Source organism: Bufo gargarizans, chromosome 2 (genome assembly GCF_014858855.1).
Source record: "Bufo gargarizans isolate SCDJY-AF-19 chromosome 2, ASM1485885v1, whole genome shotgun sequence".
Classification (NCBI taxonomy): domain Eukaryota; kingdom Metazoa; phylum Chordata; class Amphibia; order Anura; family Bufonidae; genus Bufo; species Bufo gargarizans.
Window position 1 is genome coordinate 432,387,924 of NC_058081.1, and position 26,768 is coordinate 432,414,691.

At 44.6% G+C, this 26,768-nt stretch overlaps 1 protein-coding gene across 9 annotated transcripts in view; it reads right to left on the minus strand.

The window, feature by feature from the left end:
- Window positions 1-22,381: 22,381 nt before the first annotated feature.
- Window positions 22,382-26,768, minus strand: part of TCF7 (transcription factor 7) — a 165,912-nt gene continuing 161,525 nt past the window's right edge. For 5 of the 9 annotated variants that reach the window (XM_044280933.1, XM_044280928.1, XM_044280935.1 and 2 more), the window contains one exon: window positions 22,382-23,083. In XM_044280933.1, coding sequence (XP_044136868.1) covers window positions 23,080-23,083 — 4 coding nt within the window. In that variant the 3' untranslated portion in view covers window positions 22,382-23,079. The remainder of the gene's footprint in view (window positions 23,084-26,768) is intronic. The other 4 variants (XM_044280927.1, XM_044280934.1, XM_044280930.1 and 1 more) reach the window with 1 other exon arrangement.

A 26,768-nucleotide genomic window follows, 5' to 3' on the forward strand; every position in this document is an offset into this window, starting at 1 on the left:
TGGACAGATTAAACCAAAGTTGAGTTGTTTGGAAGAAATACACAACACCGTGTGTAGGGAAAAAGAGGCACAGCACACCAACATCAAAACCTCATCCCAACTGTGAAGTATGGTGGTGGGGGCATCATGGTTTGGGGCTGACTTCCTGCGTCAGGGCATGGACGGATTGCTATCATCGAAGGAAAAATGAATTCCCAAGTTTATCAAGACGTTTTGCAGGAGAACTTAAGGCCATCTGTCCACCAGCTGAAGCTCAACAGAAGATGGGTGTTGCAACAGGACAACGACCCAAAGCATAGAAGTAAATCAACAACAGAATGGCTTAAACAGAAGAAAATACACCTTCTGGAGTGGCCCAGTCAGAGTCCTGACCTCAACCCGATTGAGATGCTGTGGCATGGCCTCAAGAAAGCGATTCACACCAGACATCCCAAGAATATTGCTGAACTGAAACAGTTCTGTAAAGAGGGATGGTCAAGAATTACTCCTGACCGTTGTGCGCGTCTGATCTGCTACTACAGTAAACGTTTGGTTGAAGTTATTGCTGCCAAAGGAGGTTCAACCAGTTATTAAATCCAAGAGTTCACATACTTTTTCAACCTGAACTGTGAATGTTTACATGGTGTGTTCAATAAAAACATGCTAACATTTAATTCTTTGTGTTATTAGTTTAAGCAGACTGTGATTGTCTATTGTTGTGACTTACATGAAGATCAGATTACATTTTATGACCAATTTGTGCAGAAATCCATATCATTCCAAAGGGTTCACATACTTTTTCTTTTTCACATTACATTATCTATAGGAAGAAAAGTGCATAAAAACTGAAAAACTGGGCAAACTGAAAAAAGCAAAAACACCACAAAAAAGACAGCAAAAAACCACAGGTGGTCAAAAAAATTGCTTATCCTGGCATTTTATTGGGTAAAAAAACACCAAACAAATAATCGGTCAATGCACTTTGTTCACGAATATTGAACTGTACTTTCTTGTGGAATTTTAGTGCAGATTCTTTTACTGAAACTGTGTGACATACTAAAGTGAGAACTCATGTTTAGCCATGGTAAATAAAAGCATAGAAAGGAGTGTACTTTCTATTTCCTACGACTGTAGGGATAGCTCATTTAGCCACCACATAGCTTCTGCTTAACAACATACACGATATGTGCATGCACAGGATATACACTCACCTAAATAATTATTAGGAACACCTTTTCTATTTCTCATTAATGCGATTATCTAGTCAACCAATCACATGGCAGTTGCTTCAATGCATGTAGGGTTGTGCTCCTGGTCAAGACAATCTCCTGAACTCCAAACTGAATGTCAGAATGGGAAAGAAAGGTGGGCTACAACAGCAGAAGACCCCACCGGGTACCACTCATCTCCACTACAAATAGGAAAAAGAGGCTACAATTTGCACAAGCTCACCAAAATTGGACTGTTGAAGACTGGAAAAATGTTGCCTGGTCTGATGAGTCTCGATTTCTGTTGAGACATTCAAATGGTAGAGTCCGAATTTGGCGTAAACAGAATGAGAACATGTATCCATCATGCCTTGTTACCACTGTGCAGGCTGGTGGTAGTGGTGTAATGGTGTGGGGGATGTTTTCTGGGCACACTTTAGGCCCCTTAGTGCCAATTGGCCATCATTTAAATGCCACGGGCTACCTGAGCATTGTTTCTGACCATGTCCATCCCTTCATGACCACCATGTACCCATCCTCTGATGGCTACTTCCAGCAGGATAATGCATCATGTCACAAAGCTCGAATCATTTCAAATTGGTTTCTTGAACATGACAATGAGTTCACTGTACTAAGATGGCCCCCAAAGTCACCAGATCTCAACCCAATAGGGCATCTTTGGGATGTGGTCGAACGGGAGCTTCGTGCCCTGGATGTGTATCCCTCAAATCTCCATCAACTGCGAGATGCTATCCTATCAATATGGGCCAACATTTCTAAAGAATGCTATCAGCACCTTGTTGAATCAATGCCACGTCGAATTAAGGCAGTTCTGAAGGCAAAAGGGTGTCCATTAGTATGGTGTTCCTAATAATTCTTTAGGTGAGTGTATATACACTACTCACAAAATTTAGGGATATTTTGCTTGTGGGTGAAATTCGAGGATGAACCTAAAATGCACTCTAACCTTTACAGGTGAACTTAATGTGACCTTCTCTAAACTTTTGAATACACATGTCCAACTGTTCATTGTTTTTAGTACTTTTTGCACAACTTGCTGTTCTCTAACAAGGAGCTTAATGACAGAATTTACAACAGGTGTTTGATCCATGAATCGCTCAAGCGCGATGACGTCAGCGCAGGTCTTTTTGCAGGTCCTGCAAGAATAAGAAAGAAGACGATAACGACTGCGCGATCAAGTGGTTGAGGTAATTTTATTATTTTTTAACCCTCAATGGTCATTTTACTTAGCATTCTGTATTAAAGAATGCTATTATTTTCAATTATAACCATGTTATAATGGGAAATAATAAAATCTACAGAACACCAAACCCAAACCCGAACTTCAGTGAAGAAGTCCAGGTTCGGGTCTGGGTACCAACATTCAGTTTCTTTGTCACGCATGTGCAAAACGCATTAAAACGCTTTGCACTCACTCGGAAAAAACTGAACAACGCAACGCAATCGCAGACAAAACTGACTGAAATTGCGTGCGCACTCATGCGTGTTTCCCACACTGCACACGTGACGCATCCGGAGCAAATCCAGGACGCCCATGTGAAAGAGGCCTTAGGGTCCTTACACACATGAATTTGACTCTTGGTATTTATATTTACCAATAAAATAGCGGCATAATATGCTTGTATTTTTTTTTCCAGGACACCTTATTTTTTGGGGTTGTGGCTTTTGTTGTGTTTTTTTATGTGACTTTTTTCTAAATGGTGTCAACTGTAGCTTTGACAAAAATGCTTAGGTATAGCATGCTGCATTTTCAAAGAGATGACAGAAAGACAAAAAAAGCCACCTAATGAACAAAAAACTCCAGTAGCCATGTGTTTCATATTTCCAATAGATCTTCAGCTAACATCTGGAACTGGTAGTTTTAACGCAAACGTTGCTGCAAAAACGCAGGTGGAGGAAACTCTGCAAAGAACACAAAAAATGCCACTAAAACCTGTGTGAAACCATCCTAAGGGTTTGTCCACACGAAACTGAAATGCTGCGGATTTGCTTAGGAAAAACATTAGCTACGGAAATTGACCTATGCTGCCGGATTTGTTAACGTTGGCGTGAACTCTTACCTAATTTGCATTATAACTATGTTCTTCTGTCTGTCCCCAAGCCACAAGAGAATAATCCAACTTCTGTCTACAATTTTAATTTTGCATGGGGAATGTTTCCTTTGGCAAAACAGAACCAGGCTACATGACATACAGTATATTCCACATGTGGATTTCAGTTTATTAGATGTTGCCCGGCATTTTTTTTAAATTGGCAAAAAGCAGGAAACTGTATAAAATAAATAATAAAAAACTAAAACATTGAGGCCCTTTTGCAAAGGCTGAATCAAACTGTATGGGCATGAAAGATCATTATCTCAATCATTCAGTTTCATTAATGTCGGCACCACATCACCTGTTGTACATGAGGAGATGTGCTGTTGACAGTGATAATTTTTATGCTTGCCTAAATTATGTACGCAACCGACAAACAAACATTTGCTCATTTTTTTGGCATATTACTGCTGTGTTTACATGGGCCAATGATCGGTAACATTCGTTCTGCCTGTGTAAAAGTGACTTTTCTCACCCTGTCAATATCCTGGCTGCAGCAATGAGGTCACATTCGTAGTTTATACATCCCTGCAGATTAGCTGTTTGAAAAGACCTCCAAGCATATCAAGCACAGTGCCATACATTGCATAGTGGCTATGCTTGGTATTGCAGTCCAGGACCATTAACTTGAATGGCACTAAGCTGTGCATACACTATGTGACAAATGAACATGACATCACTGGTCTAAAAAGAGTTCACGGTGCTCAACGGCCTCTCCAAACAGCTGTTCGGTGTGTGTGGGGAGGAGGTCAGACCATGACTGATCTGATATTAAAGACTTAAGCTGTAGATAGGTCATCAATACAGTACTGAACATACCAGCACTTCAAAGGCACTAAATGCAAAACTAATACAGCATTTAATATAATAAATAAAAATTTGGTTCTTAGCAAATATATTTTGATAAACAAATATGTGCCTGCCCACCACAGCAAGGTGTCCTCAGTCCAGACAGGAAGCTACTCTATTTAATACCTATCTCTATGCCAGTGGGCTTCTAAATTCAGGAGGGCAGACCCCACACATATACTGTGTTCCTACAATTGTCACCTCTGTGTCCCATCAGGCATCCACTGAAAGAAAGAGAAAACTCAGCTATATGTATCACCTAATTAAAAGCACTTGTGGAATCAATGGGATTAGTAATGAGCAAATCAGGTTTGCCCTGGTTTGGACAAACCCAATTTGTTCATCTCTATCACTGAAATCTCTGTACATGCTGTAAAATGTTTTGGCTTTGATGAGGCTGTATAAAGATGGCCGCCATAATCATAAGGCTTTCTCAGACTCATGAATGCGCCGATATTGTGAGTAGCTGCGCATGCATAAATGTATTTCATAACGAATCTGAACCTCAATATACATTCATTTTATAGCATGTACGAAGAAAGGGATTTCAGTGATAGAGATGAACGAATCAGGTTTGTCCAAAGATGGGATGTGGTATTAGTTTATATACAGATTTTGAATTTAGTACTTTCTGAGTGCTGTTATGTTCAGTTTTTTCTTTAACTATGGCCATGTAAATCCACATAACTATCAAATTATGCAGGATGTATTTATCATTTTTTTTATTTTATTTTTTGTCTCTGTGATGTGTACTTAGAAGTATGGCTGCCTCCGAGTCTGAATGCACTCCTATTATCTCACCTATTCCACAGGTTGCTTTTAATTAGGTGATACATATAGCTGTGCGTGCTCTTCTTCTCATTGTATACAGTGGGATGCTAAAGTTTGGGCAACCTTGTTAATCGTCATGATTTTCCTGTATAAATCGTTGGTTGGATAAAAAATGTCAGTTAAATATATCATATAGGAGACACACACACAGTGATATTTGAGAAGTGAAATGAAGTTTATTGGATTTACAGAAAGTGTGCTATAATTGTTTAAGCAAAATTAGGCAGGTGCATACATTTGGGCACTGTTGTCATTTTATTGATTCCAAAACCTTTAGAACTAATTATTGGAACTCAAATTGGCTTGGTAAGCTCAGTGACCCCTGACCTACATACACAGGTGAATCCAATTATGAGAAAGAGTATTTAAGGGGGTCAATTGTAAGTTTCCCTCCTCTTTCAATTTTCTCTGAAGAGTAGCAACATGGGGGTCTCAAAACAACTCTTAAATGACCTGAAGACAAAGATTGTTCACCATCATGGTTTAGGGGAAGGATACAGAAAGCTGTCTCAGAGATTTCAGCTGTCTGTTTCCACAGTTAGGAACATATTGAGGAAATGGAAGACCACAAGCTCAGTTCAAGTTACGGCTCAAAGTGGCAGACCAAGAAAAATCTCGGATAGACAGAAGCGACGAATGGTGAGAACAGTCAGAGACAACCCACAGACCAGCACCAAAGACCTACAACATCATCTTGCTGCAGATGGAGTCACTGTGCATCGTTCAACCATTCAGCGCACTTTACACAAGGAGATGCTGTATGCGAGAGTGATGCAGAGGAAACCTTTTCTCCGCCCACAGCACAAAAAGTGCCGCTTGAGGTGGGCTAAAGCACATTTGGACAAGCCAGCTTCATTTTGGAATAAGGTGCTGTGGACTGATGAAACTAAAATTGAGTTATTTGGCCATAACAAGGGGCGCTATGCATGGAGGAATAAGAACACAGAATTCCAAGAAAAACACCTTTCTACCTACAGTAAAATATGGTGGTGGTTCCATCATGCTATGGGGCTGTGTGGCCAGTGCAGGGACTGTGAATCTTGTCAAAGTCGAGGGACGCATGGATTCCACTCAGTATCAGCAGATTCTGCAGACCAATGTCCAGGAAGCAGTGACAAAGCTGAAGCTGCGCCGGGGCTGGATCTTTCAACAAGACAACGACCCTAAACACTGCTCAAAATCCACTAAGTTATTTATGCAGAGGAACAAGTACAACATTCTGGAATGGCCATCTCAGTCCCCAGACCTGAATATAATTAAAAATCTGTGGTGTGACTTAAAGGGCTTCTGTCACCTCGCTCGGCCGCTCCTTCCTCAGTGCGCCCGCGCCGGGTGTAAATGTGACGTCATCGGCGCAGGCGCATTGAGGATGGAGCGGCCAAGCGAGTGTCCTCCTCTCAGTGCGCCTGCGCCAACTGAATACCGTTACGGCGCAGGCGCGAGATCTTTATAGCAGACAGGGCCAGCCAGAGGACGATCGCGTTCGCTGGCCCTGTCAATCAACATGCGGAGGGGGCGTCTTTATGATAGGAGGATGCGGCTGCCACCAGCAAGTAGCCGCCCTACTTGCTGGTTGACAGGTAATTTGCATATTATAAAAGTACGTTTTATTCATTATCTACTGAACCAAAATGACTAATAACATTATGTATTCATATATCGCAGTATTGGGATTATAAGAAGCCAAAAAAAAAAAAAAAAAGAGTTTAGTGGGGTGACAGAAGCCCTTTAAAGAGAGCTGTCCATGCTCAGAAGCCATCAAACCTGAATGAACTAAAGATGTTTTGTAAAGAGGAATGGTCCAAAATACCTTCAACCAGAATCCAGACTCTAATTGGAACCTACAGGAAGCGTTTCGAGCAGGGGCGCACAACCTGGGCCTGGGGGCCACATGCGGCCCTTGATACCATTCAGTGCGGCCCCCAACCATCTGGTAACAAACATGTATGTCTATGTCTTGTGGCTGCTCACATCTATTTTTATGTATTCTGCCATTAGATGGGCATCCTGGAACTGTAATTAGACATCAATGGTATATACCAGGGATCAGCAACCTGCGGCTCTTCAGCTGTTGTGAAACTACAATTCCCAGCATGCTCCATTTATTTCTATGAGAGTTCTTAGAAGAGCAGAGCAAGTATGCATACTGGGAGTTGTAGTTTCACAACAGCTGGAGAGCCGGAGGCTGCCTACCCCTGGTATATACTGTATGTTCAATATGCCATAAATACAATATTTCAGTTGTTAATACCCCTTTAAATTTTATTATTCGGCCCTTGACATTGGTTCAGTCTGACAATGTGGCCTCCACCCAGAAAATGTTGTGCACCCATAGTTTAGAGGCTGTAATTTCTGCAAAAGGAGGATCTACTAAATATTGATTTCATTTCTTTTTTGTGGTGCCTAAATTTATGCACCTGACTAATTTTGTTTAAACAATTATAGCACACTTTCTGTAAATCCAATAAACTTCATTTCACTTCTCAAATATCACTGTGTGTGTCTCCTATATGATATATTTAACTGACATTTTTTATTGTAACAATCAACGATTTATACCGAAAAATCTTGCCGATTAACAAGGTTGCCCAAATTTTGGCATCTCACTGTAACTGATGGGACACAGAGGTAACAACTGTAGGAGCAAAGTATATGTGTGGGGTGTCAGGAACCAGCGGGTGTGAACCCACTGTACCACGTGTCCTACCTCCTCTAAGGGCGTTGTCTAAGTGAACCCCTGGATCTTCACAATACCCCTGATGGTGGGGAAACACTTTCCCGAGGGGAACACCAGGTCGCTACCTCTTGAGGAGGATAAGCACACGAGGCAGCTTGTCCATGCGGACCAGGAGGTACCTGAGATAGAGGTAGGTACCAGAGGTGCAGGACCAAAGGATGAGACAGAGGCGTAGTCAGACAGGCAAAAGGTCAGGGCAGGCGGCACAGGTACAGGTCAGGCAATCCGGATCAGCAACAGGAGAGTCAAGGCAAACAGGCAGGGATCTAACAGGTAGCAGAGTCCAGGAATACAAATACGAGTCAGGAACACAGGCGAGACTCAGGAACCTTGGCAGGACACAAGGACTTTGACACTGAGGCATCTGGGAAGGGGGGGCTGAGCCACTTATATATGCGCAGGAGGCTAGGATTAGTCAGCGAGGTCACATGACCTAACCCATAAAGACCAGCAAATGACGCGCGCCAGCCAGGCTCAGACTGGCCCCCAGGGGAAATGCTTGGTGGGCTCCTGCCTAGTTGAAACCTCGCCCTTCACAGACATCTCTCTCACCAGGAGCAGCTCTAGAGACTGGACTAAACTCTAGGTTGTGGTTACAGGACCTGTGGTGATGTCACAGTCATGTGATCAGTCATGTGTGTGGGAGGAGTTAGGGGAACACAGGCTCCGTGTAGGACTGTGCTGGTAGAGAATGCAGAGGTACTTTATGTATGGAAGGTGTGTATAAAGCAGGGCTATGTCAGTGTAGCCAGTCTATTGCAGTTTTCTGTGGGTAATGTGCACACAGTAGTTCTATCTGTGTAAAGGACATGTAGCAGGGCTGTGTCTGCAATGTGTATATAGCAAACTATCTGTGTAAAGGGCAAGTGGTAGAGCTGTGTATGTAATATCTATATAGTAGCATCAGGTGGGCGCAGTGTATGGCAGCATCAGGTGGGCCCTACGTATGGCAGCGGCAGGCGGGCTTTGTGTATGGCAGCGTCAGGCGGGCCCTGTGTATGGCAGCATCAGGCGGGCCCTGTGTATGGCAGAGTCAGGCATGCCGTGTGTATGGCAGCGTCAGGCGGGCCCTGTGTATGGCAGCGTCGGGCGGGCCCTGTGTATGGCAGCGTCAGGCGGGCCCTGTGTATGGCAGCGTCAGGCGGGCTCTGTGTGTGGCAGCGTCAGGTGGGCGCTGTGTGTGGCAGCAGTGGTTTTATGTTCAGTGTATGATGTTGGATAAATGTAAAATTGTCTACATTTATTTCTGCATGGGAGACTAACAATGGTTTCCCTGCAGAAATATCAGCCTCATAACGTTATTTGGGCCTATGCAATATATATGTGAATTACTGCAAAATACTCCTCAAAATTGTTAAGAGCAGTATTTTTACTCTTCTGGAAAAAATATTGTGCAACCTCTGGTCTACATATTAATCAGCAGTGGCAGGAGCCCCAGCTTTCTGCTGGCAAGCGCCACTGCCTGCTGCTTCAATAGGAGCTACACAGACATACAGAAGGTGGCGAGATGATCTTGATCATACTTACTTTGTCCTGCAGTGATGCTGGTGGCCTGTGCTGCCATCTTTCAGTGGGTGTCAGGACCCGCCTCTTGAGACGTGGTACGGTGCCTGCGCTTCCTTCTCACTCCCTGCGCTGCATGCACGCTGCGTCCTCACAGAGCCCTGCCCATATTCTAGAGTCTGCAGAGCACGGCGGGCTTTTACTGTGCAGACGTGCTGGTGGTGCTGCTGTGTCCCCCATGAAACAGAAGCTGCCTGTGACTCAGTGGTGGACATCACAGGCTGCCGCTAGTCCCTTAAGATGGTATAATATAATATAGGTAAATCTATAGTTTAATAAAAATATAATTTCACATTTTACTGCATTCCCCTCTGGAAATTACAACTCATAGCATGCCCTGTGAAATGCAAATCTTCAGGACCTGCTGGGAGTTGTAGTTGTCCTGCAACATGCTGTAATTTTATATCACAATTATGATTGCATGCTACAAAAATTTGAGTAAACATTGCTAAAAAAGTCATACACACTCCAACATATGGTATCAATATAGTACAAATAAGCCCCTCAAAAAATGAGTTCTCACACAGCTCCATAAACGTAAATATAAAAAAATACATTATTATTTTTTTTTGGTATTAACCTGTAGGATACCTAGGTTTCAAGTAAAAAAAAAACAAAAAAACGCAACTTTCCCATAATAAAGTCATATACAATTATAAACAGAAAAACAGATATATTAGGTATGGCTGCGTCTGTAACAACCTGCTCTATAAAAATATGACATGATCTATCCCCTTAGGTGAATGCCATAAAAGAAACTAAATAAAAACTGTGCCAAAACAAAGTACTTCTGAAATGGTACCAATCAAACTGTCACCTCATCCTGCAAAAAAACAAGCTCCAAATAATAAAAATAAAATGGCTTTCATAAAATGGTAACACAAAAAGATATTTTTCACTGTGTAAAACTTAAAGGGATTTTCTTATCTTAGACAATGGGGGCATATGGCTTGTCTTATAGATGTAGGTCCCACCTATATCAGTAACGGAGCCCCCCAAGGTGGTGGCTATAGGACTCCGGTCTGGCCACCACCAAGCGCTCTCCCCATAGAAGTGAATGGGAGCGCACCGTGCATGACCAGCCACCGCTCCCATTCACTTCTATGGGCCCGACGGAAATAGCTGAGCCAGCGCGTGGCTATTTGTGGCAGCCCCATAGAAAATAAATGGAGGGCGGCTGCGTATGTGCAGCGTGCCCTCCACCACTTTCAGGGCTCCGTTCTCAATATAGGTGCCCTATAAGACAGTGGGGGCATATCCTAACATTATGCCCCCATTGTGTAAGATGACACAATCCCTTTAATAGAAATAAAAGTAGACATAAAAGGCATTGCTACGTCTGTAACTACCTGCTCTATAAAAATGACATGACCTATTCCCTCAGGTGAATGCCTTGCCCCAAAAAAGTATAATATTGAACGATCAAAAATCATATGCATCCAAAAAATGCAACAATAAATATGTCAACTCTTCCTGCAAAAAAGGAGCCCCTACACAAGATCATTGGCAGAAAAAAAAAAAATATATGGCTTTCAGAAATGGAAACATGATTTAAAAAAAATGCTTTGTTATGTTAAAAAAAATATATAAATAGACATATTTTCACAGTGTAGTTCACTGTAACACGGGTTACTGTGTTGCTCGCTTTAATATCTCTTGGGCGTACTGGCTGCGGTGAATGCCGTGCAGACTGATTACCTGATTCATTCATAAGGTACCGTAATTTGATCGTTTGTGCGCACATAAAAATGATCATTTACTGGAAGTAGATTGTGCTGTGTAATCACGATCTGCTGCCGGCAAACAACTAGTCAGTATGGGGAAGAACAATGAGCGTAGTGATCACACAAGGGAGATCACTGCATGTAAATACAGCGATCTCATACGTTAAAAGAGCAGGCAATTGTCGGGAAGGAACGCTTCCTTGCCAACAATCTCCTGCTCTGTCGCCCTGTGTCAAGGGAATACGTCCTAAAAAAACGTCAACCAGTCACCAGGGTCAGGAGTAAGATCTTTTATTGCAGCGATACAACGCGTTTCGGGGAATCACTCCCCTTCATCAGGTACAAAGAGCTGCACATCTGTACCTGATGAAGGGGAGTAATTCCCCGAAACGAGTTGTATCGCTGCAATAAAAGATCTTACTCCTGACCCTGGTGACTGGTTGATGTTTTTTTGCGCCGTGGGACGTATTCGCTTTCTTCATGCTACTTGTCTTCTTGGGGATTCCAGGCATCTCCAACAAGCAGATCTCCCTTGATCCCTTGGCTGCAGACCGCCATCTCCAGGTGTCCAGGTCCCTCTGATGAGCCCTCATTAGTGTTGTGCCTACATTTGCACAACCTCACAAGGTGAGCCTTGTAATTTATGACTCTTTTATTAATTTGTTCTCACAGAATTACCCTATGGTGCGCACATCTGTTTAATTACAGTTTAAACCAAGCCTGCTATATCGTGCCCTGTGTAAAGGGGCCTAAACAGATTAGGTTATCAACTACAATGAGCTGCTTAATGAAAAACAATCTGATAAAGAGCAGTGCACAATACCGTTCTGTTCTGCACACTATATTGTGTGCTAAACTGCAAATATTCATGTGCATGAGCCCGAAAAATGAACAAGTAATATTTATTTTTGGTAGCTGTAGGGTGGGCCCCTAGAATAATTTCCACTGGTGGGCCCTAGGCACCCCAGTCCGACACTGCCGCTGGCCCTTAACCCCTTAAGGACCGGGCTCATTTTCACCTTAAGGACCGGGCCATTTTTTGCAAATCTGACCAGTGTCACTTTAAGTGCTCATAACTTTAAAACGCTTTGACTTACCCAGGCCGTTCTGAGATTGTTTTTTCGTCACATATTGTACTTCATGACACTGCTAAAATTGGGTCAAAAAAGTTATTTTTTTTGCATAAAAAAATACATTTTTTACCAAAAATTTAGAAAAATTAGCAAATTTCAAAGTTTCAGTTTCTCTACTTCTGTAATACATAGTAATACCCCCAAAAATTGTGATGACTTTACATTCCCCATATGTCTACTTCATGTTTGTAGCATTTTGGGAATGATATTTTATTTTTTGGGGATGTTACAAGGCTTAGAAGTTTAGAAGCAAATTTTGAAATTTTTGAGAAATCTTCAAAATCCCACTTTTTATGGACCAGTTCAGGTTTGAAGTCATATTGTGAGGCTTAGATAATAGAAACCTCCCAAAAATGACCCCATTCTAGAAACTACACCCCTCAAGGTATTCAAAACTGTTTTTTCAAACTTTATTAACCCTTTAGGTCTTCCACAAGAGTTAATGGCAGATAGAGAAACAATTTTGAAATTTCTATTTTTTGGAAAATTTTCCAATATAATCAATTTTTTCCAGGAGTAAAACAAGGGTTAACTGCCAAACAACACTCAAAATGGGTTGCCCTGATTCTGTAGTTTGCAGAAACACCCCATATGTGGTCGTAAACTACTGTTTGGCCGAACGGTAGCACATAGAAGGAGGGGAACACCATATGGGTTTTGGAAGGCAGATTTTGCAGGACTGGTTTTGTTTATACCATGTCCCATTTGAAGCCCTCTGTTGCACCCCAAGAATAGAAATTTCAGAAAAGTGACTCCATCTAAGAAAGTACACCCCTCAAGGTATTCAAAACTGGGTTAACAAACTTTGTTAACCCTTTAGGTGTTCCACAAGAGTTAATGGCAGATGGAGAAACAATTTTGAAATTTCTATTTTTTGGAAAATTTTCCAATATAATCAATTTTTTCCAGGAGTAAAACAAGGGTTAACTGCCAAACACCACTCAAAATGGGTTGCCCTGATTCTGTAGTTTGCAGAAACACCCCATATGTGGTCGTAAACTACTGTTTGGCCGAACGGTAGCACATAGAAGGAGGGGAACACCATATGGGTTTTGGAAGGCAGATTTTGCAGGACTGGTTTTGTTTATACCATGTCCCATTTGAAGCCCCCTGTTGCACCCCTAGAATAGAAATTTCAGAAAAGTGACTCCATCTAAGAAAGTACACCCCTCAAGGTATTCAAAACTGGGTTTACAAACTTTGTTAACCCTTTAGGTGTTCCACAAGAGTTAATGGCAGATGGAGAAACAATTTAGAAATTTCTATTTTTGGGAAAATTTTACAATATAATCAATTTTTTCCAGGAGTAAAACAAGGGTTAACTGCCAAACAACACTCAAAATGGGTTGCCCTGATTCTGTAGTTTGCAGAAACACCCCATATGTGGTGGTAAACTACTGTTTGGCCGAACGGTAGCACATAGAAGGAGGGGAACACCATATGGGTTTTGGAAGGCAGATTTTGCAGGACTGGTTTTGTTTATACCATGTCCCATTTGAAGCCCCCTGTTGCACCCCTAGAATAGAAATTTCAGAAAAGTGACTCCATCTAAGAAAGTACACCCCTCAAGGTATTCAAAACTGGGTTTACAAACTTTGTTAACCCTTTAGGTGTTCCACAAGAGTTAATGGCAGATGGAGAAACAATTTTGAAATTTCTATTTTTTGGAAAATTTTCCAATATAATCAATTTTTTCCAGGAGTAAAAGAAGGGTTAACTGCCAAACAACACTCAAAATGGGTTGCCCTGATTCTGTAGTTTGCAGAAACACCCCATATGTGGTGGTAAACTACTATTTGGCTAAACGGCAGGACATAGAAGAAGGGGAACGCCATATGGTTTTTGGAAGGCAGATTTTGCTGGACTGGTTTATTTACACCATGTACCCTTTCAAGCCCCCTGATGCACCCCTAGAGTAGAAACTCCATAAAAGTGACCCCATCTAGGAAACTACGGGATAAGGTGGTTGTTGTTTTGGGACTATTTTAGGGGTAAATATGATTTTTGGTTGCTCTATATTACTCTTTTTTGAGGCAATGTAACAAAAAAATTAAATTCTAAAATTGTTTCTACATTCGCTATTTAGTTTTGTGGAACACCTAAAGGGTTAACATAGTTTGTAAAGTAACTTTTGAATACCTTGAGGGGTGTAGTTTCTTAGATGGGGTCACTTTTTTGGAGTTTCTAGTCTAGGCTACATCAGGGGGGGCTTCTAATGGGACATGGTGTCAAAAAAAAAACTGTCCATCAAAATCTGCCTTCCAGAAACCGTATGGCGTCCCCTTCGTTCTATGCCCTGCCGTGCGGCTATATAGCCATTTACGACCACATATGGGGTGTTTCTGCAAACTACAGAATCAGGGCCATAAATATTGAGTTTTGTTTGGCTGTTAACCCTTGCTTTATTACCGGCAAAATGGATTTAAATTGAAATTTTGCCCAAAAATAGGTGTTTTGGCACAGTTTTTATTTTATATTTTTAACACCGTTCATCCGAGGCGTTTGGTCAAAAGTTATTTTTATAGCGACGACTTTTACGCACGCGACGATGCCCAATATGTATGGCTCTCAGACTTTGGACACACTAAGCAGGCATCCTAAAACTGCGGCCCTCCAGATGTTGTAAAACTACAATTCCCACTATGCCCTGATGATGGCTGTAGGTTGTCTGGGCATGCTGGGAGTTATAGTTTTACAACATCTGGAGGGCCGCAGTTTGAGGATGCCTGCACTAAAACTAATATTTTTTGGGGAAAGAAAAATAGTTTTCGTGTCTCCAAAGTCTGAGAGCCATAGTGTTTTATGTTCTCTAGTGAACTGTTGGGGATTATAAAAATTTAGTACTCCATGGAAGTGTGATACTCCCTGAAGCAATTGATAATGCAGAGGCCCGGATGATCGGGGCACGTGTCACACTGAGTTGTGGTGTCCTTCCGTATCCCCCTCTTGTGACACACTCTGCACTTTTTTTGGGTTCGTCCCTTCTTTCCAGTATGGGGGACCACACCTGGAAAGTGTTGGCCAGGGACGATCCGGGCGCCTCCAGTTCCCGAGGTACTCCGGCCTGCTCTTTCCCGGTCCGAAAAGATCAGGTCCTTGAGGACTGCCTCATAGAATTGGAGGAATGTCCCTGTGCTGCCAGCGCTTCGGGATAGTACAAAAGAGTTGTACATGGCAACCTGCACCAAGTAGACCGCAACTTTTTTGTACCATGCCCGGGTTTTGCGCATGGCGTTATATGGCGTGAGGACTTGATCAGAGAGATCAACTCCTCCCATATACCGATTGTAGTCGACGATACAATCGGGCTTGAGGACCGTTGCCGCGGTACCTCGCACAGGGACTGGGGTGGTGCCGTTACCGTGGATTGTGGACAGCATAAGGACATCCCTCTTGTCCTTATACCTGACCAGCAACAGGTTTCCACTGGTAAGTGCACGGGTCTCACCCCTGGGGATAGGTACCTGGAGGGGGTAGGCAGGGAGGCCGCGCTGATTTTTCCGCACGGTCCCACAAGCGAACGTGGATCTGGCGGCAAGGGACCTGAACAAGGGAATGCTGGTATAAAAGTTATCCACGTACAAGTGGTAACCACTATCCAGCAGTGGGTACATAAGGTCCCACACGAGTTTCCCGCTAACACCCAGAGTGGGGGGACATTCTGGGGGTTGAATACGGGAATCTCGCCCCTCGTACACACGAAATTTGTAAGTGTACCCTGAGGTACTCTCACAAATTTTGTATAGCTTCACGCCATACCTCGCCCGCTTTGTGGGAATATATTGGCGGAAACTGAGTCTCCCCTTGAACGCAATGAGCGACTCATCAACCGCGACCTCCCTTCCAGGTACGTAGGCCTGCTGAAATGTGGCCCCAAAGTGATCGATGACCGGCCGTATCTTATACAGCCGGTCATAGGCAGGATCACCTCGGGGTGGACATGCTGCATTATCGGAATAATGCAGACATTTCCGGATGGCCTCAAACCGGTGACGTGTCATGACCATACTGTACAGTGGGGTCTGGTACAAGACGTCCCCACTCCAGTATTGTCTGACACTGGGTTTTTGGACTAGACCCATATGCAGCACGAGGCCCCAAAATGTCCTAATTTCGGCTGCACTGACCGGCGTCCAGCCACCGGGTCTAGCCAAAACTGAGCCTGGGTTTTGAGCGACGAACTGTTGGGCGTACAGATTCGTCTGCTCCACCATCAAATTCACCAGTGGGTTACTGAAAAAAAAACTAAAATAGTCTATTTCAGTAAACCCCACTGTGGGAATCTGGATTCCAGGATTGCCAGCGAAATCCGGAATCTCAGGCTCAAAGTCCACTGGGGGACACCAGCTAAGTTCATCGGCAGGGGTCTCCGGTGGACTTATTTGGTGGGCCGGGAAACCAGTACGAACCCCAGGGCGGCTCGTACTAGGGTGGGCCACAGGATCCCTAGCATGTGGGGCCCCTGGCTCCGCCTGGCGGCGTCTCCGCCGCCTTGGTGGCTCATCGTCATCCGATGATGATGAGGAGGATGCGGATGATAAGAGGAACGTGGGGTCATCCTCATCCTCACTGGGGCTCTCAGAGTCGGAGGCAATCTGGGCATATGCCTCCTCGGCCGAGAACACCCGGCGGGCCATGGGTGTGTGTGCGTGTAGGTGTGCGTGTGTGTAAAACTTTATTATATGTGCGTGTGTGTGTGGGCAACGGGTGTTCGCGTACTAAAAAAGGCAAAAAAAAAAGGGCAAGTGTTAGGAAAAAAAAAAGTTAAAACTTGCTGATCAGCGGTACAACGCTGATCAGCGGTCGGTGGGGTGTGGGGCGGGCGATGCGCTAACAGTGGACGGATGCTAAAAAGTGCCGGCCAGTCAGCGCACGCAGAAAAAAAAAAGTGGTGGTGAGGAGGGGGGCTGGTGGGGGGTGGGGGGGCTGGTGGGGGTGGGGGGGCTGGTGGGGGGGGGGGCAAGTGGCAGGGGGGGGTCTGGGTTAGGGTTAGATGGATAGATGGAAGTTTGGATAAGTTTTTTTTTTTTTTTTTTTTTCCTAACTTACTTTTCCCTTCTTTCCCTGCCTAACGGTGCCTCTCCCTCACTGACCCTAACCTACCTGGGTGGCGATGGGTGCAGGAGGGTGATGGATGCCGATTAGGGGGACACAGGAGCTGGTGCTGGACGATGCTGCCGGGTGCTCGTGCAGAACAGGAAGAGGAGGGGAGAGAGGAGCGCAGGAAGTTTGAATCTCGCGCCTCTCTCCCCTGCACCAATCAGCACCCTGGACAGCAGTGTTCAGCACCAGGGCCAGCACCGCCTCCTCAAATCCTCGGACTGCGATTGGTGGTGTATAATTACGCCACCGATCGCAGTCTTTTTCCGGTTCATCGGGTCACAGGACACCCGAATGGACCGGAAACGCAGAAAACCGCAGGTCTGAATTGACATGCGGTTTTCTGCGATCGCCGATACGGGGGGGTCAAATGACCCCCCCCTGCGTTGTTACGGGATGCCGGCTGAATGATTTCAGCCGAAATCCCGTTCCGATTAACCCCCGCGGCGCCTGAGTTACGGTTTTAAGTCAGGACGTACCGGTACGTCCTCGGTCCTTAAGGACTCGGGAAATAGGGCGTACCGGTACGTCCTCGGTCCTTAAGGGGTTAAAGGGAACCTGTCACCTGGATTTTGGGTATAGAGCTGAGGACATGGGTTGCTAGATGGCCTCTAGCACATCCGCAATACCCAGTCCCCATAGCTCTCTGTGCTTTTATTGTGGATTTTTTTTTTTTAATACATATGCAAATTAACCTGAGATGAGTCAGAGCTTGAAAATATGACTCTTCCCTGGTCACACAAGTAAGATATGACTCTTTTATGTTAATTTACATATGTATCAAATTGTTTTTTTTAAACAATAAAAGCACACAGAGCTATGGGGACTGGGTATTGCGGATGTGCTAGCGGCCATCAAGCAACCCATGTCCTCAGCTCTATACTCAAAATCCAGGTGACAGGTTCCCTTTAAGGAAGTGCTGCAGAAAACAAACAGAAAGCATGCTGTGGCCAGGGCTGAGAGGAAACTGTGGAGCGGATCCCAGAACAACAGCACCCAGACACAGCCCAGGACTGCGGGGAATGGGAAGCACCAGCCGCAGATCACCGCTGAACACGGCGCCCGGGACCGTGGCCGTAAGCAGGGGTCAAGGGGTCTCCAGCATAGGGGGTAGGCAGGGAGGCCGCGCTGATTTTTCCGCACGGTCCCACAAGCGAACGTGGATCTGGCGGCAAGGGACCTGAACAAGGGAATGCTGGTATAAAAGTTATCCACGTACAAGTGGTAACCACTATCCAGCAGTGGGTACATAAGGTCCCACACGAGTTTCCCGCTAACACCCAGAGTGGGGGGACATTCTGGGGGTTGAATACGGGAATCTCGCCCCTCGTACACACGAAATTTGTAAGTGTACCCTGAGGTACTCTCACAAATTTTGTATAGCTTCACGCCATACCTCGCCCGCTTTGTGGGAATATATTGGCGGAAACTGAGTCTCCCCTTGAACGCAATGAGCGACTCATCAACCGCGACCTCCCTTCCAGGTACGTAGGCCTGCTGAAATGTGGCCCCAAAGTGATCGATGACCGGCCGTATCTTATACAGCCGGTCATAGGCAGGATCACCTCGGGGTGGACATGCTGCATTATCGGAATAATGCAGACATTTCCGGATGGCCTCAAACCGGTGACGTGTCATGACCATACTGTACAGTGGGGTCTGGTACAAGACGTCCCCACTCCAGTATTGTCTGACACTGGGTTTTTGGACTAGACCCATATGCAGCACGAGGCCCCAAAATGTCCTAATTTCGGCTGCACTGACCGGCGTCCAGCCACCGGGTCTAGCCAAAACTGAGCCTGGGTTTTGAGCGACGAACTGTTGGGCGTACAGATTCGTCTGCTCCACCATCAAATTCACCAGTGGGTTACTGAAAAAAAAAACTAAAATAGTCTATTTCAGTAAACCCCACTGTGGGAATCTGGATTCCAGGATTGCCAGCGAAATCCGGAATCTCAGGCTCAAAGTCCACTGGGGGACACCAGCTAAGTTCATCGGCAGGGGTCTCCGGTGGACTTATTTGGTGGGCCGGGAAACCAGTACGAACCCCAGGGCGGCTCGTACTAGGGTGGGCCACAGGATCCCTAGCATGTGGGGCCCCTGGCTCCGCCTGGCGGCGTCTCCGCCGCCTTGGTGGCTCATCGTCATCCGATGATGATGAGGAGGATGCGGATGATAAGAGGAACGTGGGGTCATCCTCATCCTCACTGGGGCTCTCAGAGTCGGAGGCAATCTGGGCATATGCCTCCTCGGCCGAGAACACCCGGCGGGCCATGGGTGTGTGTGCGTGTAGGTGTGCGTGTGTGTAAAACTTTATTATATGTGCGTGTGTGTGTGGGCAACGGGTGTTCGCGTACTAAAAAAGGCAAAAAAAAAAGGGCAAGTGTTAGGAAAAAAAAAAGTTAAAACTTGCTGATCAGCGGTACAACGCTGATCAGCGGTCGGTGGGGTGTGGGGCGGGCGATGCGCTAACAGTGGACGGATGCTAAAAAGTGCCGGCCAGTCAGCGCACGCAGAAAAAAAAAAGTGGTGGTGAGGAGGGGGGCTGGTGGGGGGTGGGGGGGCTGGTGGGGGGGGGGGGCAAGTGGCAGGGGGGGGTCTGGGTTAGGGTTAGATGGATAGATGGAAGTTTGGATAAGTTTTTTTTTTTTTTTTTTTTTTCCTAACTTACTTTTCCCTTCTTTCCCTGCCTAACGGTGCCTCTCCCTCACTGACCCTAACCTACCTGGGTGGCGATGGGTGCAGGAGGGTGATGGATGCCGATTAGGGGGACACAGGAGCTGGTGCTGGACGATGCTGCCGGGTGCTCGTGCAGAACAGGAAGAGGAGGGGAGAGAGGAGCGCAGGAAGTTTGAATCTCGCGCCTCTCTCCCCTGCACCAATCAGCACCCTGGACAGCAGTGTTCAGCACCAGGGCCAGCACCGCCTCCTCAAATCCTCGGACTGCGATTGGTGGTGTATAATTACGCCACCGATCGCAGTCTTTTTCCGGTTCATCGGGTCACAGGACACCCGAATGGACCGGAAACGCAGAAAACCGCAGGTCTGAATTGACATGCGGTTTTCTGCGATCGCCGATACGGGGGGGTCAAATGACCCCCTCCTGCGTTGTTACGGGATGCCGGCTGAATGATTTCAGCCGAAATCCCGTTCCGATTAACCCCCGCGGCGCCTGAGTTACGGTTTTAAGTCAGGACGTACCGGTACGTCCTCGGTCCTTAAGGACTCGGGAAATAGGGCGTACCGGTACGTCCTCGGTCCTTAAGGGGTTAAAGGGAACCTGTCACCTGGATTTTGGGTATAGAGCTGAGGACATGGGTTGCTAGATGGCCTCTAGCACATCCGCAATACCCAGTCCCCATAGCTCTCTGTGCTTTTATTGTGGATTTTTTTTTTTTAATACATATGCAAATTAACCTGAGATGAGTCAGAGCTTGAAAATATGACTCTTCCCTGGTCACACAAGTAAGATATGACTCTTTTATGTTAATTTACATATGTATCAAATTGTTTTTTTTAAACAATAAAAGCACACAGAGCTATGGGGACTGGGTATTGCGGATGTGCTAGCGGCCATCAAGCAACCCATGTCCTCAGCTCTATACTCAAAATCCAGGTGACAGGTTCCCTTTAAGGAAGTGCTGCAGAAAACAAACAGAAAGCATGCTGTGGCCAGGGCTGAGAGGAAACTGTGGAGCGGATCCCAGAACAACAGCACCCAGACACAGCCCAGGACTGCGGGGAATGGGAAGCACCAGCCGCAGATCACCGCTGAACACGGCGCCCGGGACCGTGGCCGTAAGCAGGGGTCAAGGGGTCTCCAGCATAGGGAGGTGTGATGAAGTCAACATGCATGCATGTGCTCACCACCGGGTTTCAGCAGGGATTGCACTGTGCACAATTGCAATGACAAACAAGTAAGGGGATTAAACAATAGAACCAGTATCTAATACTATTAAGGACCCATTCACACATCTGCAATTTCGTTCTGCATTTTGTGGAACGGAATTGCGGACCCATTAATTTCTATGGGGCCGCACGATGTGCAGCCCGTCTCCGGAAATGAGGACCCGCACTTCCGGGTCCGCATTTCCGTTCCCGGAAAAAATAGAGAATGCCCTATTCTTGTCCACAATTGCGGACAAGAATAGGCATATTCTATTAGTGCCGGCTATGTAACTTCCCCCCAATCATCTGTTTGAGATGGCAGCGTTGATCCTGTGAGCTCAGTGGCCTTCTCTCTGCTCTTCCTAAGCCAGTGACAACATGTTCATCGATCACATGGCCTAGGAGCAGCTCAGCCCCATTCAAGTGAATTGGGCTGGGCTGCAATACTAAGCACAGCCACTATACAATGTACAGCGCTGTGCTTGGTAAGCTGTGAGAAGGCAGCGCGGCTTACAGGATTGCTGCTGCCTTCTCAAAACAGCTGATGGGCAGGGGTCCTGGGTGTTGGACCCCCACTGATCACATACTTAGGACCTATCCACAAGATAGGTCTTCAGTTAAAAAATAAAATCTTGGAAAACCCTTTTAACATCAAACTGTCCATACACGAGTAGCTATCACTACAGAAGTGGCCATAATATGTGTCAGGTACAATGCACTTATACAACGCATATGTTACTTATTACATTTCATGTATATTGACAGAATTAGCATATTTGGCAGGATTCAATATATATATATGATGTGTATGAGGTCATCCCGCCTTGGCAGATACCAGGGGAGAGAAGCGTCAAGCATGGATTTCAACATGTCCTATCCTTTTGTTCAAGAGAACATAAGCCACTCCACTCTCATTCACAATACATACTGTACATGGTTGGCTGAGCATGCATGTTAATAGGGGGATTAAAAGAGATAGTGCTGGCAGTTCTCCCATATGTAGGGCCAGCTTCATGTGGTACAAAAACATTTATTTCAGGTCAAACTTGCAGGGGGTGTGATCGATGAGCAATCTCCTTCAAATATCCTGTCTGAAGCCAGTCCTGCCGAATGATTATACACAATTACATTTCATGGACAAACTAATGAAAACCTAAAAATAGTCATCAGAACCAAATTGAAGAACCTTATACCATTTTATGCCAGGTACGGATTACCTTATGATATCGTATGACATTTAGCAGACAAATGCATATGTGCTTCAAGTGCTATTTTTTAATAAATCCTGCTTGGCCAAACATTTGTAAACAATACAGAAATACATATACTTCTGGAAATACAAGAACGAACAGATTGTCCTGTCATTAAAATAAAAATAGGATTTCAGAAAGATTAGTTAAACAAGTCCATTGGCAGAATAAAAAATAAGCATAAAGGAGAAAAACAAAGCAATGTTCCTCAGAAAATCTACTCTCTTCTTCTCTTTTGATTCAGATGATGGTAGACAAAACTGTGTTCTGGAGCTCTGTCTTCAGAAAGTCTCAGTATATAGGCTCAGAAAAGTGTCCAATGCAGCATAGTCAACGGCAGAGGGAAGGGGGAGGGCGAGCCCATCAAAACGTTATGTTGCCAAGATGGTAGGACTGACTCCTGCCACGGACTCCTCAGAGGCATTCGATGGATGAGATGTGGTTCTATGTCCAGTAGTTACCTGTGCAGATATGGCCTTAATAGAAGCGGGCAGAGAACACTTTTGCTCACTTTGTGCAGAATCAGCTGGGATAGTAAGCTTGCAAGAAGAATAAGCAGAACTTGATATGCATTGGAGTGAAGTCACTGGAGGGGAAGGCGAGTCTACAGCACTTCCATCGGAAGAAAGTGGGCTGCCACAGCGTCCTTCTCCTTGTAAGTACCGAATGCACTTCTTTTTCCTCCTAAGAACAGTGAAGAGAGTTATCTGTAAATAAAGGGCAAGGCCATCATTTCATATACCGATAGGAAGCAAAATATAAGAAATACTGTATAAAACACACAGAATAAACATCTATCAACAAATATCATCCCATAAAACACCCGCTGTGGCCGCAGAAGACTGTCTGTGTGCTGTCCATATATGTGGGATGTGTCCATCATACTCATACAGTACAGTATGTCTACATAGAATACATGAGAAAAGACTGGAATTCTCATGGTCTCTCAAGGGGTTCCTTTTGGGATTTACTCTGCTTTTTACCTACAAATTCCCTATTATGGTGTATATCATAGAGGGGTATTCCCTGATCAGGACCCCCCACTGTAAGCAAAGGTAGAAATTTTATATGTACAAGCAGTTCCCATTCTAGAGGACTTGAGCGACCCTTGGATTAAAATGATGGCCATACATCTGAATAAGGCCGCTGCTGGGGAAAGAACTGATGACATAGAACCTTAACAAATCTAACTGCAGATCATTCTCATGGGCAAATCTTCCACTTTTGCTCATAATAAAAACATTAGATGATCCTACAAACTATCATAGCAATTGTCAGTAAGAAAAAAAGGACTATGGCAAGGGGTGCACCCGGATATACATTTCTGTCACAGACTACTTTGCCTTAAGGTTTGATGATATACACACAGATCCTAGAGGGAGCCCAGCAGAGGTGGACATTGAAACCTCTGATCCTGGCAGTTCTGCCCTCATGTTGGCAGAATTTGACCACAATAAAGGCAGAACAGTACAGACACACTGAAATCAATACATTTAGCAGAAAACATTAGAATATAACTTTTCTTTCGTGTGAAGACAAAGATTCTGTACTGTATTCCTATTCACAAGCAAACAGATGGCTATCCGTGGATGTTAGATGCGTTATAGATGCTGTATTACTGTATATTTTAGCTAAATAGACAACCTTGTGGTAGATCTACCTGCTACTGCAATGCACTCTGGCTACACTGCATCATATACACAACTGCAAGTAGAGAATTAATATCAGCTAATCAGCTATTAGTATAGAATCACCGTGAAGAAGGTTGGAGGAAGCGCGGACCTCATGAATACACCAGACCTGTATTTACACAAACGGGTATATACCTGGGCTGAAGAGAGAAAACAGCAAAGATGTGCATGAGCTGGTCAGTACAGATACAATACATCGGGTGCAGTATCCATAAGAGCACTCCCCCCGTTCAGCAGTGTATCTGCACATACCGCAGGCAGTCAATCCCCGTGAAGAAGGGTGGACCTTTATGAATACACCAGACCCGTCCCCATACTATGCTGCCCTTAGATCGCAGCATAGTCTAATGACAGATCCAAAACTATAAAAAAGGCAGAATCCTACAGTCTTCTCATACTGATACATATACTGTTATTACAGAGACAAAAGTGATGAACGGCGTCACCCTAGCTGTCCCCATACCTAGTGCTGTCAGTAGTTTAGCAGATCAGAACTGCTGACAGACTGCCTTAAAAAGCAGATCCTTGTTACAGTGAAGCCCTTCAGCTTTCACCAGAAATGTTGCCTGCATATTGCTGAAAGCAGTCGAAGAGAAGCCACAGGGCTAGAGTTCTGTGCTGCCGTCTGCTGATCACTATTATGCCAAGTTTCTCCTGCATGTAAAAGGAGACATTTGGGAAGCAGAATATAATTCCCTAATGCCCCCCAAAGATAGAATTGTTTTCAGAAAATAAAATTTATTAATGAAAGAATGAATTAATTAAGGCTCATTTACTAAAGACTGGCATTTCACATCCGGTTTTAGTATTAAACACCCCCCCACTGCCAAATTTATTAAGAATATGTGATGTGTGTGCCATTTATGCCATATTGTTTTCTGGTGTAAATATGAGAAAGGCAAAAAGTTTAAAGTTTTTGTACACAGCCTTTGTAAATAACTCATAATCTAACAAAATTAATTTTATACATTTCCAGTACACTATCAAATTGTCATGATTTTCAAGATCTCTTCTTGCCATCATTGAATAGGCCCTTACTTTCAGGGGATAAAAATCTGTCCTGGTCATTTGATGGTTATAGGTGTACAGCTGTTTACAGTTAGGGCCGTTTCACACGAGCGGATGCCGTGCGTGGCATCCGCTCCATGAAAGAGTGCCAAGACCCGATGCAGACTGCAGAGGCACAGAGCATTAACATGACTGATAATGCTCCGTGCCTGTCTGTGATCTCTTTCCTACGAAATCACAGTTGTCACTGTGATTTCGTAGTAAAGAGATCACAGACAGGCACGGAGCATTAACAGTCATGTTACTGCTCCGTGCCTCTGCAGTCTGCAGCGGGTCTTGGCACTCTTTCACGGAGCGGATGCCACGCACGGCATCCGCTCGTGTGAAGCGGCCCTTAGGCCCCTTTCACACGGGCAAGATTTCTGCGCAGGTGCAATGCGTGAGGTGAACGCATTGCATCCGCACTGAATCCGGACCCATTCATTTCTATGGGGCTGTGCACATGAGCGGTGATTTTCACGCATCACTTGTGCGTTGCGTGAAAATCGCAGCATGCTCATCTTTGTGCGTTTTTCACGTAGCGCAGGCCCCATAGAAATGAATGGGGTTGCGTGAAAATCGCAAGCATCCACAAGCAAGTGCGGATGCGGTGCGATTTTCATGCACGGTTGCTAGGTGACGATCGGGATGGGGACCCGATCATTATTATTTTCCCTTATAACATGGTTATAAGGTAAAATAATAGCATTCTGAATACAGAATGCATAGTATGATAGGGCTGGAGGGGTTAAAAAAATATAAAAAATATTTTAACTCACCTTAATCTACTTGTTCGCGCAGCCGGGTAAAGGACCTGTGGTGACGTCAATGCGCTCATCACATGATCCATTACCATGGTGATGGGATGGATCATGTGAATGACCATGTGATGAGCGTAGTGACATCATCAAAAGGTCCTTTTCCTCACAGAAGAAGACAGAAGAGATGCCGGCTGTGCGAACAAGTGGATTAAGGCGAGTTAAAATATTTTTTATTTTATTTTAACCCCTCCAGCCCTATTTTACTATGCATTCTGTATTCAGAATGCTATTATTTTCCCTTATAACCATGTTATAAAGGGAAATAATACAATCTACACAACCTTGAACCCAAACCTGAACTTCTGCGAAGAATTTCTGGTCTGGGTACCACAGTTGTTTTTTTATCACGCGCGTGCAAAACATGCTGCAATTGCGTACTTTATCACACGCATGCAAAACTGACTGCAATTGCGTACCTACTCACGCAAGTTTGCTGCAATGCACCGGGACGCATCCGGACACGCTTGTGTGAAAGAGGCCTTACAGTATGGGGTCTTTTAACCACTTCACATCGAGGCCATTTGCCCCCTTCCTGACCAGGCCTAATTTTGCTAATCTGACATATGTCACTTTATGTGGTAATAGCTTTGGAACACTTTTACTTATCCAAGCCATTCAGAGACTGTTTTCTCGTGACACATTGTACTTCATGATAGTCATAAATTTGAGTCAATATATTTCACCTTTATTTATTAAAAAATCCCAAATTTACCCAAAATTTTGAAAATTTAGCATTTTTCAAAAATTTTATTTGTCTGCTTTTAAAACAGAAAGCGATTCCTCATAAAATATTTATTACTTAACATTCCCCATATGTTACCTTCATGTCTGGA